The following is a 15,473-nucleotide window of genomic DNA, read 5'->3' as shown; positions in this document are numbered from 1 at the left end:
GAGTTTTATGAGCTGCTTGTATATTTTGGAAATTAAGCTCTTGTCAGTTACATCATTTGCAAGTCTTTTCTCCCAGTCCATACAAAGCCTATGCTCTTTGTGTTGAGTCAAGTCAGGCCTGACTCTGGAGGACCTTGAATAGCAGGTGGAGGTATCTCACAAACTGGGTGAGTCATTGGAGGCATTTGAGTAGGGACGTGCCTTGATCAGAGCCGGAGCTCAGACACCCACATCCCAGCTCCCACTCAGTGAGGGTTCCAGAGTAAGATGTTGCCCCTTTCTGGCCCTCACCTTCCTGCTTGTGAGCTGAGCGAACTCCCCTCTGGTTCTAAGATCATAGGAGGCTGTGTTGGTTTTCTAGGGCTGCCATAACAAATTACCATAAACAGGGTGGCTTCAGACAATAGACGTTTTTTCTCTCCCAGGTCCTGAGGCTGGAAGAGGAAAGCATCCTTCCTTGCCTCTTCCTGTTTCCACAATCCTTGGCGTTCCTTGGCTTGTAGACATATCGTTCCAATCTCTATCTCCATCCTCTGATGGTCTTCACCCCCTGTGTCTTTTCTGTGTGTGCCCAAATTTGTGTCTTCTTATAAGGACATCATTACAGTAGGGCCCACTCTAATCACATATGACCTCGTCTTCACTTGATTACATCTACAAAGATCTTATTTCCAAATAACATCACATCCAGGTTAAGAGTGGAAGCTCTCTTTTTTTTTTTTTTTTTTTGGAACCTCTGTTTTTGAGAGACACCATTCAACTCAAAGCAGAGGCCATGATAGGAAATTGAAGGGGTGAGAGAAGAAAATAGACAAGTTAGATGTCTATAAACTCTGAAGGTCACCCTGTGTCTGAAGCCCCCAGAGATGTTCTCACCATGACCTTGTTTGCCCTGAAGCCCCTCCTTTCATGCGCTGCTTGCTTGGAATATTTACCACCTGGACAAGAGCCAGGCAGAAATGCAAAGGCATAAGGAGGCAATCGAGAAGAACGATGAGCCTTGCAAGTGAGCCTTTCTCATCAGTGCCACCAGAGGCGAGGAAGGCCAAGTTTGTCCCCTCCAAAAGCAGAGGGCAGCGAAATTGCTATGCCTGCCTGGTTCCCTTTAAAACTGAAACCTTGTATCTTCACTTTTCCGTTTGTGCTAACAGTACTTTAACTAATGATGACCGCATTTGCTAGATGGTTGGTTCATGGTGCCCTCAACCCTCACATGACAAAGAGGGTGCAATGTTGTCTTTTCCCTGGGTTATATGGTGAAGGAACCGCCCTGCTATTGACAGACTGGGCACCTTTTCTGAGACCATCATTGTGCCCCTGTTATTTCAGAGACTGGGGTGAAACAAAGGGTAGCGTGAAGCAGAAGGGAACCCATTGAGGTAAGGAGTCTGTTAAGCACCTTAGTGATTATGTATTCCAACACCCACTTTGAAGTATGAACCTACTTGAGAACATCCTGATGCCTGGTTATTTAGCCTTTGCTTAAACACCTCCAGTGGCAGAGAGCTCACTCCCTTTCAAAGCTATCCATTCCATCTTTGAACCATTCCAGTTGTAAGTAGGTGGAAACAGATGGCAGTGGCAACTCTGTAGCTTCGCCCTATTTGTTCTAGTTCTGCTTGCCTCATGTCTACTCAGAGCACTCTTCTCTCCTGTCCTAGGGTAGTCCTTCACATAAATAGAAATAGCCCATTATACCTTCTCCTGAGACTAGCCATACTTCCTCCACCTTTTCCTCATTCCCTCACCATGCAAGTGTACCTGCTAACGTTATCAATGTATCTATTAACCTGTTAAAGTGACTTAGGGGAGGGCCCACAGTTAGACACAAAAAGTAAAATCCCAGTAGTCAGAAGACTTTCCCAGTGGATTAGGGTCTACCTGGTGGTATAGTTCGTGGCTCCACCAGCGACTTGAGCTATTTAACCTTGGATGAGTCCCTCTGTCAGGCTGATCACCACTAAAATACAAGCTCATAGGGGCAAGGAGTTTGTCCAATGCTGAATCCCCAGAGCCTAGAGATGAATGAATGAATGAATGAACAAGAGAAACCTGGCACTTTCCATCTGCAGATTTTAGAGTTGGTGATTCTTTTTCTTTCTTTTTTTTTCTTTTTTTTTTTGCGGTACGTGGGCCTCTCACTGTTGTGGCCTCTCCCGTTAAGGAGCACAGGCTCCGGACGCGCAGGCTCAGCGGCCATGGCTCACGGGCCCAGCCGCTCCGCGGCATGCAGGATCTTGCCTGACCGGGACACGAACCCGTGTCCCCTGCATCGGCAGGCGGGCTCTTAACCACTGCACCACCAGGGAAGCCCTAGAGTTGGTGATTATTCATTCTACTTGGAGCCTTCTTTACTTTGTATTACTTCACTGAACTTTACTGGGTCTCAATTTCTACAACTAAAAGTTCAGAAAAACAACAGTGCCCTTTCTCACCTGACTGTTGTGAGGGAAAAAAGAATGACAAAGTCATCTGTGAATAAAAGACCCCAGAAATTCCACATGTAACTACAAAGTTGGGAAAAAAATCCACAGGTTCAAATACAGTACACGTAGTATCTTGTAGCCTGCACACCAAAACAAGAGGTCATTTACACGTTTCGTTGCACACACAATGACTTGCACAAGCAGGAAATCGATGTTTGAAGTGACTCAAATTAATCATTTATAATAACCACAAAGGGTTGCTGAACTACTGAAACTTGATAATGTGTAAGAATCCACTCATTTTCAACAGGGATAAATTGAGAATCGCAGATAACCGAAGGGAGTTTCCCTACTGATTCAGTGACTCTGCAGAGACTGCCAGACTTCTATTTTCACAACTCTCAGCCTTATGCAAACTGCTTTAATGTCCTTGTGGAAGTAGTTGGTGTAGAGAATGGGAGAGAGGGAGGGGCAGGGTTGCAAGCTTGCCTGGGAACAATTTTTCTACCAGTGACACATTGTTGGCCAAGGGGTGAAAAGAAAACCAAAACAGAAACCCACCTACTCACCCCTCCATTCCCAGAGAGAGGTGGAGCCCAGAGGCAGAACAGTGCAGAGTTGGAGAGCAGAAAGCTACTCCCAAGGTTTGTTCCTGGGTGTGGGTTTGCGGGGTTTGGAACTACATTTGTTGAATCACAGTAAATCAAGTAGTATGCAACATCATGAATGAGGAACACTCCGTATTGCTATTTGGAAAATGGATACGAGGCTTCCAGTCTCAAAATCAATGCAACTTTCTCCAAGGGTCAGCTATTCAGAAAGTCTTGGCTTCAACGGAAAGTCTAAGCTATATGGGCATTCAGGAGGATCTGACCAGTCTTCCAGACAGAAACATTTCCACTGTCGTGACAAAGGGATGAGGGCAGTTTGGCTGGGTTGTGTTGTTCCCTGAAGTGTGTGGGTGGAATGGCTTCTGTAGTTAGAGGGCAGGGACCGGGCTGATTCATCTTTGCAACCCCCACACTCGGAAGCAGCAGCCAACACCTTCCCCACCCTTCACCACCACCATCATCACTCTCTCCTCATCTCACTTGGTTTCTCTGAATCTGGATCCCATAATCATGTCTCATCAGCATCCTCAGGTCCCCTCCCTCCTTGCCCTTCTCACTGAACTAGCCTCATAATCCCACAACATGGACCAATTATACATCTGGATTCTCACCTGCATTGTCCACTTCTGGGGAAAAAGTTGTTCAGTTGTGAAAATGGGTACCCCACAAAATACCAGGCAATGAACCTGCAGCATTATCTCATTTGCTACCTCTGCCGGACAGGAATTATTATTATCCCCATGAACCACATAAGAAAACTGAGGCTCGGTTAGTTCTTTTTCAATGGTAGATTTGAGGAGCATCTTGGGGCGATAGAATTATTTTTATTTTTGACTTACTTATTGGTCAGCCAGGAATAGTTGCTGCTGTTTTAATTTGATAATGTCAGTGTCTTTTTGATGCCCCACCCATCTTGATTAAATTATCACTTTATTTGGTCAAGATTTTTTGGAGCCCATAAGAGGAATGACAATAGAAACCAAAAGTGTTTGTTTTCCTTAAATCTCTGAAGGTGACAAAATCTGGAAGAGGAAATGAGGGTGAAGTCCCAAGTTTCTGATTGAACTCTAGGAATGAGGTGGCAGGTTTCTTTATATCGTCTATTATTATTTTTAATATCTTTATTAGAGTATAATTGCTTTACAATGGTGTGTCAGTTTCTGCTTTATAACAAAGTGAATCGGTTATACATATGTTCCCGTATCTCTTCCCTCTTGCGTCTCCCTCCCTCCCACCCTCCCTATCCCACCCCTCTAGGTGGTCACAAAGCACTGAGCTGATCTCCCTGCGCTATGTGGCTGCTTCCCACTAGCTATCTATTTTACGTTTGGTATGTATATATGTCATATATTATTATTATTGTCACTAGAACATAAAGTTCATTGAATCTTACTGTATGAGTTAGTTTTATCTTTAACCACTCAGCTCCAAGAGAATGCCAGAAACTGCTAATTCTCTTCCATGGGTCTTCTCCATATCTTACTTCTGGAAATGATGTTCAGGTTTTTTAAAGATACACTGTTTCTAAGTTGAGAAATGGGAGAAACCATGTTCTAATGTATTCCTTTACTGATCTGTGAGCACTGCCTTCCCAAAGCCTTGCCAGCTACTACATAGCTTGTCAGCAGCCCTTTGGGTATTTCCCAAAGTTCACTCCAATTCAGTAAGAGTCAGCAGTGAGGTGTAGCACACAACAGTCAGGGTCCCAGCTTTTCCTGACCCAAACTTGCTGTGACTGACTTTTAGCCAGTCCACTTCAGTATCTTCACTAGCAGGGAGTGGACTTCTCTTGCTACTCAGAGTGGCCTGTGGCCCAGACCAGCATCATCAGCATCTCCTGGAAGTACAGAGTGCCGGCCCCTCCAGACCTTATCAATCAGAATCTGCACGTTAACAAGATTCCCAGGGGGTTCACATGCACATCAAAGTTTGAGAACTGGATTCTGAAATATACACTAACAACCGTCATTCTCCCCTTGCCCCAGGAACGAATAAAATAGTGAGGAGACCTGGGTTTGATGCCTGACTCCGAATATATTTCATCTCTGACTTGGGCAAGCTGCTTCCTCTCCGGAGCATCACAACATTGAGGTGTTTCTCCTGATTAAGGAGAATGGAGCTTAAACGCCCAACACCCACACAACTCTGACCCGACTTTTCTAACGATAAAGTGAGAAACAAAATCCAGGCTGAAAAGAGTGGAGCGGGGTCACTGTTTTTCACTTCATTTTAATTTATAGGAAAATTTAAATACAATTCTAGGTGGAACTTTTAAACGTTTTTTAAAAAATTATTTGAAAACAAAAGCATTTAAGTCAGATCCATTTGGCTTTCCTTGCAACCTTGCCAAGCTCTTTCCATTCCCAACTACCATCAAGGCTGGGACTCTTCTCACCAATTCACAGCTCCAGAAGAACAAGTATACAAAAAGCTGTTTAGTTGCCGGGCGTGACAGCAGCGAGGCCACACCTTAGAACACCGGCCGAAAACTAGCGCCAGGAAGCAACGCCACCTAGCGCTGCAGGAACACCCTTCACCCGGGTCTCCGCCTCCTTCTGACGAAAGTAGCCGGGAGGCGGGGCTAGTATCCCTAATATGAACGGCCACGTTTTCCACGTCTCCTAGTTCTACACCGGACGCTAAAGACCGACGCACAAGTTTGGAAGGTACCATTCTTTTAATTTAATCAACTTATCAAAATTTGAGATATTCATAGGAAATATATTGAAAATTAAGTCCTCAGACCACTTTACATTTATTTCCCATCATAGTGGCAAATATGAGATATATAAGTGGTGATTTGAAACAATTATTGTGTTTCCCTTCAACTTCGGACCTTAACTACTTGGGCTAGCTCATACGTCACTTCCGGAGATCAATGGCCTAACTATCCAAAAAACAGGAGCGGGTACGGCAAGGAAGATTCGTGTGCAGACGGGGCAGATATGGGTCGGAGGAGAGCGCCGGAGGCTGGGACCCTCGGTCGGGCTCTTATCCGCCAGCAAGTTCAGCGGAGCCGTAGCCATCGTCACACCGACTCCTGGGTAAGACCTTGTCATCTTTCCCAGTCTGTCTAGTTATGAGAGTCTGAAAGCTGCGAAGCTTGGGGTAAGAGGTCACAGGGAAATTTTCCAGAGGAAATGATGTCAAAATAGGGTTTCTAAGGATGAGTACAGTCGTCCCCCGTTAACCGCGGGGATCGATTTGGGACCCCCCCAACTCCCCGCGGATACCACAATGCGCAAATGTTCAAGTCCCTTAGAGCCTACCAGGCAGATAAACAGGCCCTCCTTCTAGCAAGGCACAGGGCCCAGAGGTGGAGGCTAATGTGGTGATGAGGTTGCAGTGAGATCTTGAATGCCAGGATAAAAGTTTGGTCTTTGCCCTGTAAGCTGTGGAAGCGTTTGGAAGTTTCTGCACAGGAAAGACATAAAAACGACTTTTCGTATTCATTTGTTCAAAGAATTGACCCTCCAAGAGCCGCTGGTTGGTTCCAGAAGTACAAAATAACTCAGATTCCTGCTTCACCCTTTTTATTCCCTAGTGGTTTCACTCAAAGATGAACAACTCATCTCCAAAGTTTGGCGGGCCTAATAGTTCCCTGGGCCTGGGAACGATCATAATTTTTAGGATCCTTGAAAAGCGGATGAAGTAGTTTTGACTTGTTTGTCATTTTGACATTCATTCCCTCATGTATTTGAGAACTCACGAAGTTCTCTGTAAGAATCTGTGCAAAGTCAAAGGTGTCTCTAATTATCCATGTGCACTTTACACCATCTAACTTCCATCTGTGTAATCTGCAGAGTAAACAGCATACAGAGCTCATCAATATTCATCAGGTCAGAGTTACTCTGGACATTAGATTACCAGTAATTTTAATTGATTTTGAAGCAACCTGTTTTTAATGTACCCATTAGGAAGTAGTGGGAAGATTCGATTATGAATTCTAAAGAACTGGATTCTAATCCTTATGCTGATTTTTGCTGATTCTGTGGCCTTGGGCAAACCACCTAGCCTTTTAACCTTTAATTTTTTCATTTACTTGCCCCTGTACAGAGTGAAGAGCTTAGGATGGTGTTTATCTTATCAAACTGTGGGTTGTGTCTGGAAATCAGTTGAGTAACCCTCAACTAGCCAGGTTTTTCACCCTACAGAATAGAATTCAAGAAAATACCAGTCTGTGTGGCATGTAATAAAGTAACTTTGTTTCAGGATTCTTTTGTTTCCATTTTACTATACTGAATGGTACACAGTTGTATCACTAAGTTTCTCACAGCATTTGGGTCACTATGTGAAGTGTATTTCTTACTGTGGGTCTCCGTCAAAAAAATTTGACCTACAGTGGTTGCCAGGACCAGAGTATATGGTATATGGGTTCAGGTTCTTACCTCTACCACATATTGGCTTGCCACTATAGGCAAGTTGTTTTATCTAATTTAATCCTGTTTCCTCATCAGTAAAATAGAGATACAATAAAATTTACCTTAAAAGATTTTGAAAATAAAATGAGAAAATAAATGGAGAGTAACTATCCATCTGTAAGATGGATGAGAAAGTGAGGTAGGAAAGTGCTCATTTAAATGTTAACTGTTGTTAATATTGACTCTAAAGGGGCTGATACCACTCTCAAGACCATAGAATAGTTACTTGGGAGTTAGTTTGGATGTTAAGAACAGAAGAGAGCAGCTGTATTACCACCTTGTGTTTTATTCATAGTTGCACACAAGTGAACTCAATGATGGCTATGATTGGGGTCGTCTTAATCTTCAGTCCGTGACTGAACAGAGCTCCCTGGATGACTTCCTTGCCACTGCAGAACTTGCAGGAACAGAGTTTGTAGCTGGTAAGTTGTTGCTGAGTGCCTACAGCACATTTGTGTCTTTGCTGACTGTATACAAATAAGTCTGCTCGGACATGTTTTGCCAATCCTACCAAACTCATAAAGGAGCTGTCTTTAATCCAAAGGCAGATATCCCAGAAGCAGTGTAGGAAGGTCAAGATGAACTCAACTGGGAGGTACAGAATGTGCCACAGGTTTCAAATTCAGCTCTAAAAAACACTTCAGGTTATCCATCATCATATCAAATTCAAGAACCTCAGTCTCTCATAAGGAAAGAGACCAGTCAACATTACAGTGGACAATACCAGCATTTTCCAGAAAATGTTTTCTGATACCATGGTTAGAAGCAAAATCCTGGGCCTGCTGCTGTAACGTAGGCAATTTGAATTGTATTTTAAAGCACTTGTTAACACATTATAGTGAATTTTTCCATGCATGTAATTTGTTTTAGTCACTGCTTTCCCTTTTTCTGTTTTTGTTTTTTCTAAGCACTTAGAAAACTACCTGGCACAGAGACAGCATTATAAACTACCATTTCTATTGCTCTTCACTTACTATAAGTGTTATTATGTTGTTTAGCAAATTCATTCATTTGTTCAAAATGCTTTTATTGAGCCCTAACTACTCTCAGGTATTGTACTGGCTCCTGAAAATATGGTGTTGACTAAGACAAATTTTGTTTCTGCAGAATTTTGTCTAAGGTGCTATAAAAGAATTCTGTAGCAGAGATTAGGGTCATAAAAGATGGAGTTGGTGTTCATTTCTATCTGAAGGAAAACTAGGGCCAGTCAGGGCAAGCTTTACCCTGGGGCTGAGTCTTAAAAGATGAGTAGATGTTAGCAGGACAGGTGAGATGACACAGGACATTATACACAGGCAGGCAGAGCACTTCAAGCTAATATCTGAGCAGCAGTCTACTTTGTTCAGAAAACGGACTGAGTGAACTGATGATGATTATAATTTTTGTGACTTTCTGTTTGATTAAAAACAAAATCCCACCCAAAAAAACAAAACAAAACAAAACAAAAATAATAATGTGCAAATAAAATAATGTGCAAAAAGAAAAAAGAAAATGGTTAGGAGCTTCGCCCTGTTGGTGCTTAAAGTACATGGGGACAGGATGTGATGCACAAACACTAGGGAGGAGGGCCAGGGCCAGGAGAGAATAAGGGCTTGAAAGGAGTCTTTAGAGGGATGTAAGCAAGTAGGAAACATTTTTTGAAAGATCACTGATGGATTTTGAGGAAGAAAGAGTACTTAGGAAACTATTGCTTTAGTACAGCAAAAGAATCAGGCTAGAACTGAAATAGTAGTAGTAGAAGAATGGAGAAAAGAATAGGAACAAGATTTTTAGTGAGCTAGAATAAACCAGACTTTATAGAGGGGGTGGAGTAAGTGAAGAGTGAGGAGTGTCTTTTTGCATTTTAATGAGGACCCCTAAATAGCTTCAGGATGGGGGTTGGTCTTGTGAGCAATGTAAGGATAATTAGAAGGTTGGAATTTTTAGCCCCACTGGGGAGAGGAGAGGAGCTGGAGATTAATCACTAATGACCAATGACTTGAGCAGTCATACCTACATAATGAAGTTCCCATAAGCCTTTCAAAATTCGGTAAGAATTCCTCATTGAAATTAATTTCATGCCTTTTTCCCTTTTCCTTAATAATGTAGAAGTGATAGAATTTTATCTCAACTCTCTATGGCCTTCAGACAGCACTTGTCTCCTGGACACACAGGGACAGGGATTTAACCTGGAGGCTACAAGTTTCAGCTGTGAGCCCCTCAGGTTGCAGGCAAAATTGTACGTCTGTGTGTGTGTACATAGTGCGTTTTGAATCAGATTAGGTCCATGGTTTTTAAGCCAGTTCTCACATGGATCCCTGACCTTGCAAAGGAGAGCAAAACAATGAGAAATGCTAAGTGTTCACTGGGAACTCTTTACCTTTAAAAGATGGCACAGGCCGTACTCACTTCTTATGTTCAGCAAGTAAGAGGAAGATGTGATATTGTGATATAATAAGAAATACATTTATATTTGGTCTTCATCTCTGGTTCCTTGATACAAGAGCTTCTAAAACCCTTGTAATTTCTTGAGTGGTAGGGGTGAGAGGAGTGTCTTTTGTTGTTCATAATAAGCCACAGAAACCAACCCTGGGATTTGAGGGTTGGGACTTTCAGAAACTCCTCCCTCAACCACTGGGGAGCGGAGTCATCCTGGAGATTGAGTTAATCACCAGGGGCCAATGATTTAATCTATGGGGCCTCCATAAAAATACATTCAGAGATTTGGCATCTGAAGTGGGGAAGTCACTTGATAATTAGTGTCAGAATAGAATTGAATTGTAGGACACCCAGTTGATGTCTGGAGAGTTGGAGAACTGGTTGTTGGTGTGGGAAAACCCACACATTTCGGTCAGAAGTTTTGGTAGTAAAAGCAGTTCAGAGACGGGTGGCTGCATTATTGTGTGATTACCTCCAGCAGAACTCAGCATCGTTACTGAAATGAGAACGAGAATGGATAGTTGGCTCGGTGCAGTGGGCTAAGGAATTTGATGTTTGGTCGGAGAGTGGTGGAGTGGATGGACTATATGGTTTTAGCCAAATAGGGAAAGAAGTGAAGCTACAAGCTGGGTGGTACACTGGGAGAAGAGGAAAGAATCAAGGGGCTGGAGACGTTTACAGAGGTTGGCCCAAGCAAAGTGGGAACACTGGGTGGGAGATCACCATTGGAAGGAGGAATTAATGTGAAAGAATTATCCAGTATGGGGCTAAAGGGATGTGTATTCTGACTGTTGGTTGAGGATGACATGAATGAGAATGGTGACTGAACTGGCTGTACTCTAGGTCAGGGGTCCCCAACCTAGGTACCAGTCCACGGCCTGTTAGGAACCGGGCCGCACAGCAGGAGGTGAACGGTGGGCCAGCGAGCTAAGCTTCATCTGCCGCTCCCCATGGCTCGCATTACTGCCTGAAGCATCCCACCCCACCCCCCGCCAGTCCGTGGAAGAATTGTCTTCCATGAAACTGGTCCCTGGCGCCAGAAAGGCTGGGGACTGCTGCTCTAGGTGACTGGACCGTGCAGTATTGGTGGTCCAATGAGGGTAGCAGATTGCGGTCTTTGCTTAAAGGTTAAGAGGAACATTGCTGAAGATGTCCTGTTATCCTTGGATAGGACCTCCCCTTGGCATTTTGGTAAGAAGCTTAGCTGGCTTCTCAGGTGCTTATCTCAGTGGAGTCACCTGCCCAGGAGACCAGGTGGCCATGTGTGGTACAGTAGAGGGGCCTGGAGCAACTTGAGGGGGATAGAGCCCTAGAGCAGAGGTCTCTGGTTCATACATAGACTGGGTGTTTTTTTATTCCTTTGAATTCTTATATAGCTTAATTGTGGATGTTCATAAATATTTCATATAAATTATAGCTGTGTAGTAATTTACCAGTTCTAACTGGAGTGAGTCTCCTTGCTGAATCTTTGCTTCCCCCCCTCACTCCCATTGGCTTACAATTATTCTCCACTTGTAAAATGAGGAGATTGGTTGTAATGAATGTTTACAATCCCTTCCCACTCTTATTGCTTCTGTTTCCATGAAAGGCATTTAGCATGTGGAGTTTTATAAAATCAGTACTCGAAAAAGTGGTTGACCTTTTGAAAGTTTTAGTAAAGATCTGTTCTTGTATTCTTTTTTGTGGAATGGCTAGAAAACTTCCTTTAGAAATTATAATTAATTCAAGGCTAGGGGAATCTATCTAAATCGAGAAAGCTTAAATTCTGTTTTAGGTTCTCCTATTTTTAGTTTTCTAAGTAATGACCAACATTCACTCTCTATACTTCCTCTTAAATAACAGTACTTTTGTTTTCCTACAGAGAAGCTTAATATTAAATTTGTGCCTCCTGAGGCTAGAACTGGACTACTGTCTTTTGAGGAGAACCAGAGAATTAAGAAACTCCATGAAGAAAACAAACAGTTCTTGTGTATCCCAAGGAGGTGAGTTGAATAAAGATATAGGACATTAAAAGGCGTAACAAGGCAACTAAATATAAAATTTTTTATTTGGTGTTCACGTTTTTCTGCTTTCTTTTCTCAGCTGCTCTTATTAAATCCCAGTCTCCTATATTATTTTGGTAACTCATGTGGAATTTTTTTTTCCTTTATGATTGTTGCAGACCAAAGTGGGACCAAAACACTAGTGCAGAAGAACTCAAACAGGCAGAGAAAGATAACTTTCTAGAATGGAGACGTCAACTTGTCCGGTGAGTGTTAGTCTACAGGAAGATTTGCCTTGAAATTCTGAGTTAGGCATTTTAGTGTGCTTGCATTGCTATTTGCATTTTGAAGGCTTTGTTCTTTTAAAAGGGAAATGGTAGATTTCATCTTATAAGTGCAAATTGGTGTGTGTGCAAACCGCATTGCTTTGTGCACGTGTGTCCTTGCACCAAGATGGTGAGTTGATTCCTCCATTCCTGGCCTTTTCTCCTTTTCATACCCTTCTCTAACCATTAGTAACCCCGGAGTTGATCACTGCTCTCTGGAGCATTCTTCCAAGAAGAGATGTCTGGGGGAAATGTCACTTTGTGTGTTAAATAAACTTTCAGGGCTTAAAAAGCTTAAGTATAAAATTTGCATTTGATTTGCATATTGACTCAGCAGAAAGTATATAAAAATCATTTGACAGTTAATAGTTGTGTACTTATTTTTTTTAATGCAGTGAATTTGGGTGTTATACTACTTGAGCCCTACTATTGTAATCTGGCAGAGGTATAAACTTCTCATTCTAAAATCAGGTTGGAAGAGGAACAAAACCTGATATTGACTCCATTTGAAAGAAATTTGGATTTTTGGCGCCAGCTCTGGAGGGTGATTGAAAGAAGGTAGGTTACCGTTTTCTTTTTGTGTAAGGAGTATGTGGTGGTGGCGGTATATTAGATTGGGAAGTTATATATGTTTGTGAGCCCAGGGAGGGGCTGAGGGGACAGGATCAAATTAGGTACAGTGCTACTGAGAATTATTATAAAACCTGAAAGTAGGGTACTATATTTCTTTTTAAATATAAGGGGTTTTTGTTATTAGATAAACACATTGATAAACTTGCAAGAGTGGTGACTATTTTCTGTAAGATGAGTTCTGAAGCACCTGTAGTTATTTCAGCAAATGTATATGAGTTCCTACCGGTAAAACAGAAAATATGGCTGGGAAAGGGGTGTCTGCTTGCAAAGAGCAAATATGTTATGGGGGAGGCCAAGCAAAGGGCCAAGCACCAGGGGCACACAGATGGATGAAACGCGATCGTTGCACTAAGGTATTAGTAAAATAAAAACTGGAGTGTGATTCCTGTTGTATTAGAGAGAGGGTAGTGGGCTGAGTCAGAGCAGAGGAAGGAGCAGTTAGTAGTATTGAGGGAAATTAAGGAGTGATTTGTTTTAATTGGACTTTGAAAAGAAGAGAATGCCTTTGATAAGTTGAGACTGGGAGATTTTTTAAGTCTTTTCCATATCCTGATAGCTAAAAGGTTTTTACTTTTGTCAAAGAGTGGATGAATTATTTATAAGGATTCCATAAATAAACCTTTTTTTTTAACATCTTTATTGGAGTATAATTGCTTTACAATGGTGTGTTAGTTTCTGCTTATAACAAAGTGAATCAGTTATACATATACACATATCCCTATATTTCCTCCCTCTTGCTTCTCCCTCCCACCCTCCCTATCCCACCCCTCTAGGTGGTCACAAGGCACCAAGCTGATCTCCGTGTGCTATGCGGCTGCTTCCCACTAGCTATCTGTTTTACATTTGGTAGTGTATATATGTCCATGCCACTCTCTCACTTTGTCCCAGCTTACCCTTCCCCCTCCCTGTGTCCTCAAGTCCATTCTCTAGTAGGTCTGCGTCTTTATTCCCATCCTGCCCCTAGGTTCTTCATGACCATTTTTTTTTTTTTTTTTTTTTTTTTTTTAGATTCCATGTATGTGTATTAGCATACGGTGTTTGTTTTTCTCTTTCTGAATTCACTCTGTATGACAGACTCTAGGTCCATCTACCTCACTACAAACAACTCAATTTCGTTTCTTTTTATGGCTGAGTAATATTCCATTGTATATATGTGCCACATCTTCTTTATCCATTCGTCTGTTGATGGACACTTACGTGGCTTCCATGTCCTGGCTATTGTAAATAGAGCTGCAATGAACATTGTGGTACATGACTCTTTTTGAATTATGGTTTTCTCAGTGTATATGCCCAGTAGTGGGATTGCTGGGTCATATGGTAGTTCTATTTTTAGTTTTTTAAGGAACCTCCATACTGTTCTCCATAGTATCTGTATCAATTTACATTCTCACCAACAGTGCAAGAGGGTTCCCTTTTCTCCACACCCTCTCCAGCATTTATTGTTTGTAGATGTTTTGATGATGGCCATTCTGACCGGTGTGAGGTGATACCTCATTGTAGTTTTGATTTGCATTTCTCTAATGATTAGTGATGTTGAGCATCCTATCATGTGCTTGTTGGCAATCTGTATATCTTCTTTGGAGGAATGTCTTTTTAGGTCTTCTGCCCATTTTTGGATTGGGTTGTTTGTTTTTTTGATATTGAGCTGTATGAGCAGCTTGTAAATTTTGGAGATCATAAATGAACCTTATATTTGAAATGATGCTTTTAACAAGGGGCCCTTAGGATGTGGGTTTGTTTGTTTAGTCCATAGAATATACCCAATAAGAACATTAGGAAACAGGGTGCTTTAACTGGGATTCTCAGGAAAGAATATTAGCACATTTAGCACCGTTACTGAGAAAAAGGACTTGGATTAAATTTGTACAAGTTATTTACATTTCTTTTTAGAGTGATGAAAATGATCTGGAATTAGATAGTGGTGATGGTTGCATCACTTGTGAATATACAAAAAACCACTGAGCTGTACATTTTTTAAAAGATAGAACTTATGATATGTGAATTATCTCTCTCTCTCTTTCTTTTAAGTCACTTATATACTCCCCTCCACCCCCCGCCCGCATCTTGCTCCCTCAGGGGCAGAGAAGGCTGTTGGCCTGGGATGTGAGGAGGCCAGAGTAGCTAGGCAAATCTCTAAGCCTGAAGAAAGGGGAAGCTTGCTCCTGATCGCGGGCTTGAATGAGGCTTGGGAAGACCCAGTATGGTTCTCCCAGGGAACAGAGTGAGCTAATTTCTCCATCAGGGCCTCATTAGCATTTGGGATGTATACTGCTGAAAATGTCTGTTTTCTTATTTCCAAAGATAAATGGTAACAATGTGAAATATTGAAACCTCACCCTTGAGGGAATGCCCCCATTTGCACGCTTATAGTTTACTATTTAATTCTAGATTTTCTCCTACTTCCTTTATTGTCTGTCTTCCCTCTGCATTCTTTTTTTTTTTCCTACTTATTCTGGTTTCTGACTTTTATGTAAGAGGCCTTCCTCCAGTGTCAAATGATGTTTGTTGTCTGTTCATATTTAAGAACAAAGCATTACAAAGCTGATTGACAGGATTTTGTTTGGGTGGAATTTGCCCACTGGTGAACTTCACTGTACAGTAGCTGAGCAGGGATCGATTTTATTTTACAGTATCTATGGGTGTTTTCCCTAGGATC

The 15,473-nt window shown here is 42.1% G+C and overlaps 1 protein-coding gene across 1 annotated transcript in view; it reads left to right on the top strand.

Moving 5' to 3' along the window:
* Positions 1-5,875: 5,875 nt before the first annotated feature.
* Positions 5,876-15,473, top strand: part of LSG1 (large 60S subunit nuclear export GTPase 1) — a 24,733-nt gene continuing 15,135 nt past the window's right edge. Inside the window, exons 1-5 of the mRNA XM_067738466.1 lie at positions 5,876-6,081; positions 7,754-7,880; positions 11,738-11,858; positions 12,038-12,124; positions 12,656-12,742. Coding sequence (XP_067594567.1) covers positions 5,983-6,081; positions 7,754-7,880; positions 11,738-11,858; positions 12,038-12,124; positions 12,656-12,742 — 521 coding nt within the window. The 5' untranslated portion in view covers positions 5,876-5,982. The remainder of the gene's footprint in view (positions 6,082-7,753; positions 7,881-11,737; positions 11,859-12,037; positions 12,125-12,655; positions 12,743-15,473) is intronic.

The sequence above is a fragment of the Pseudorca crassidens genome, chromosome 5 (assembly GCF_039906515.1).
Source record: "Pseudorca crassidens isolate mPseCra1 chromosome 5, mPseCra1.hap1, whole genome shotgun sequence".
NCBI lineage: Eukaryota > Metazoa > Chordata > Mammalia > Artiodactyla > Delphinidae > Pseudorca > Pseudorca crassidens.
Note: the sequence above shows the minus strand (reverse complement) of the source record. Positions and strands in the feature narration are given on the sequence as shown.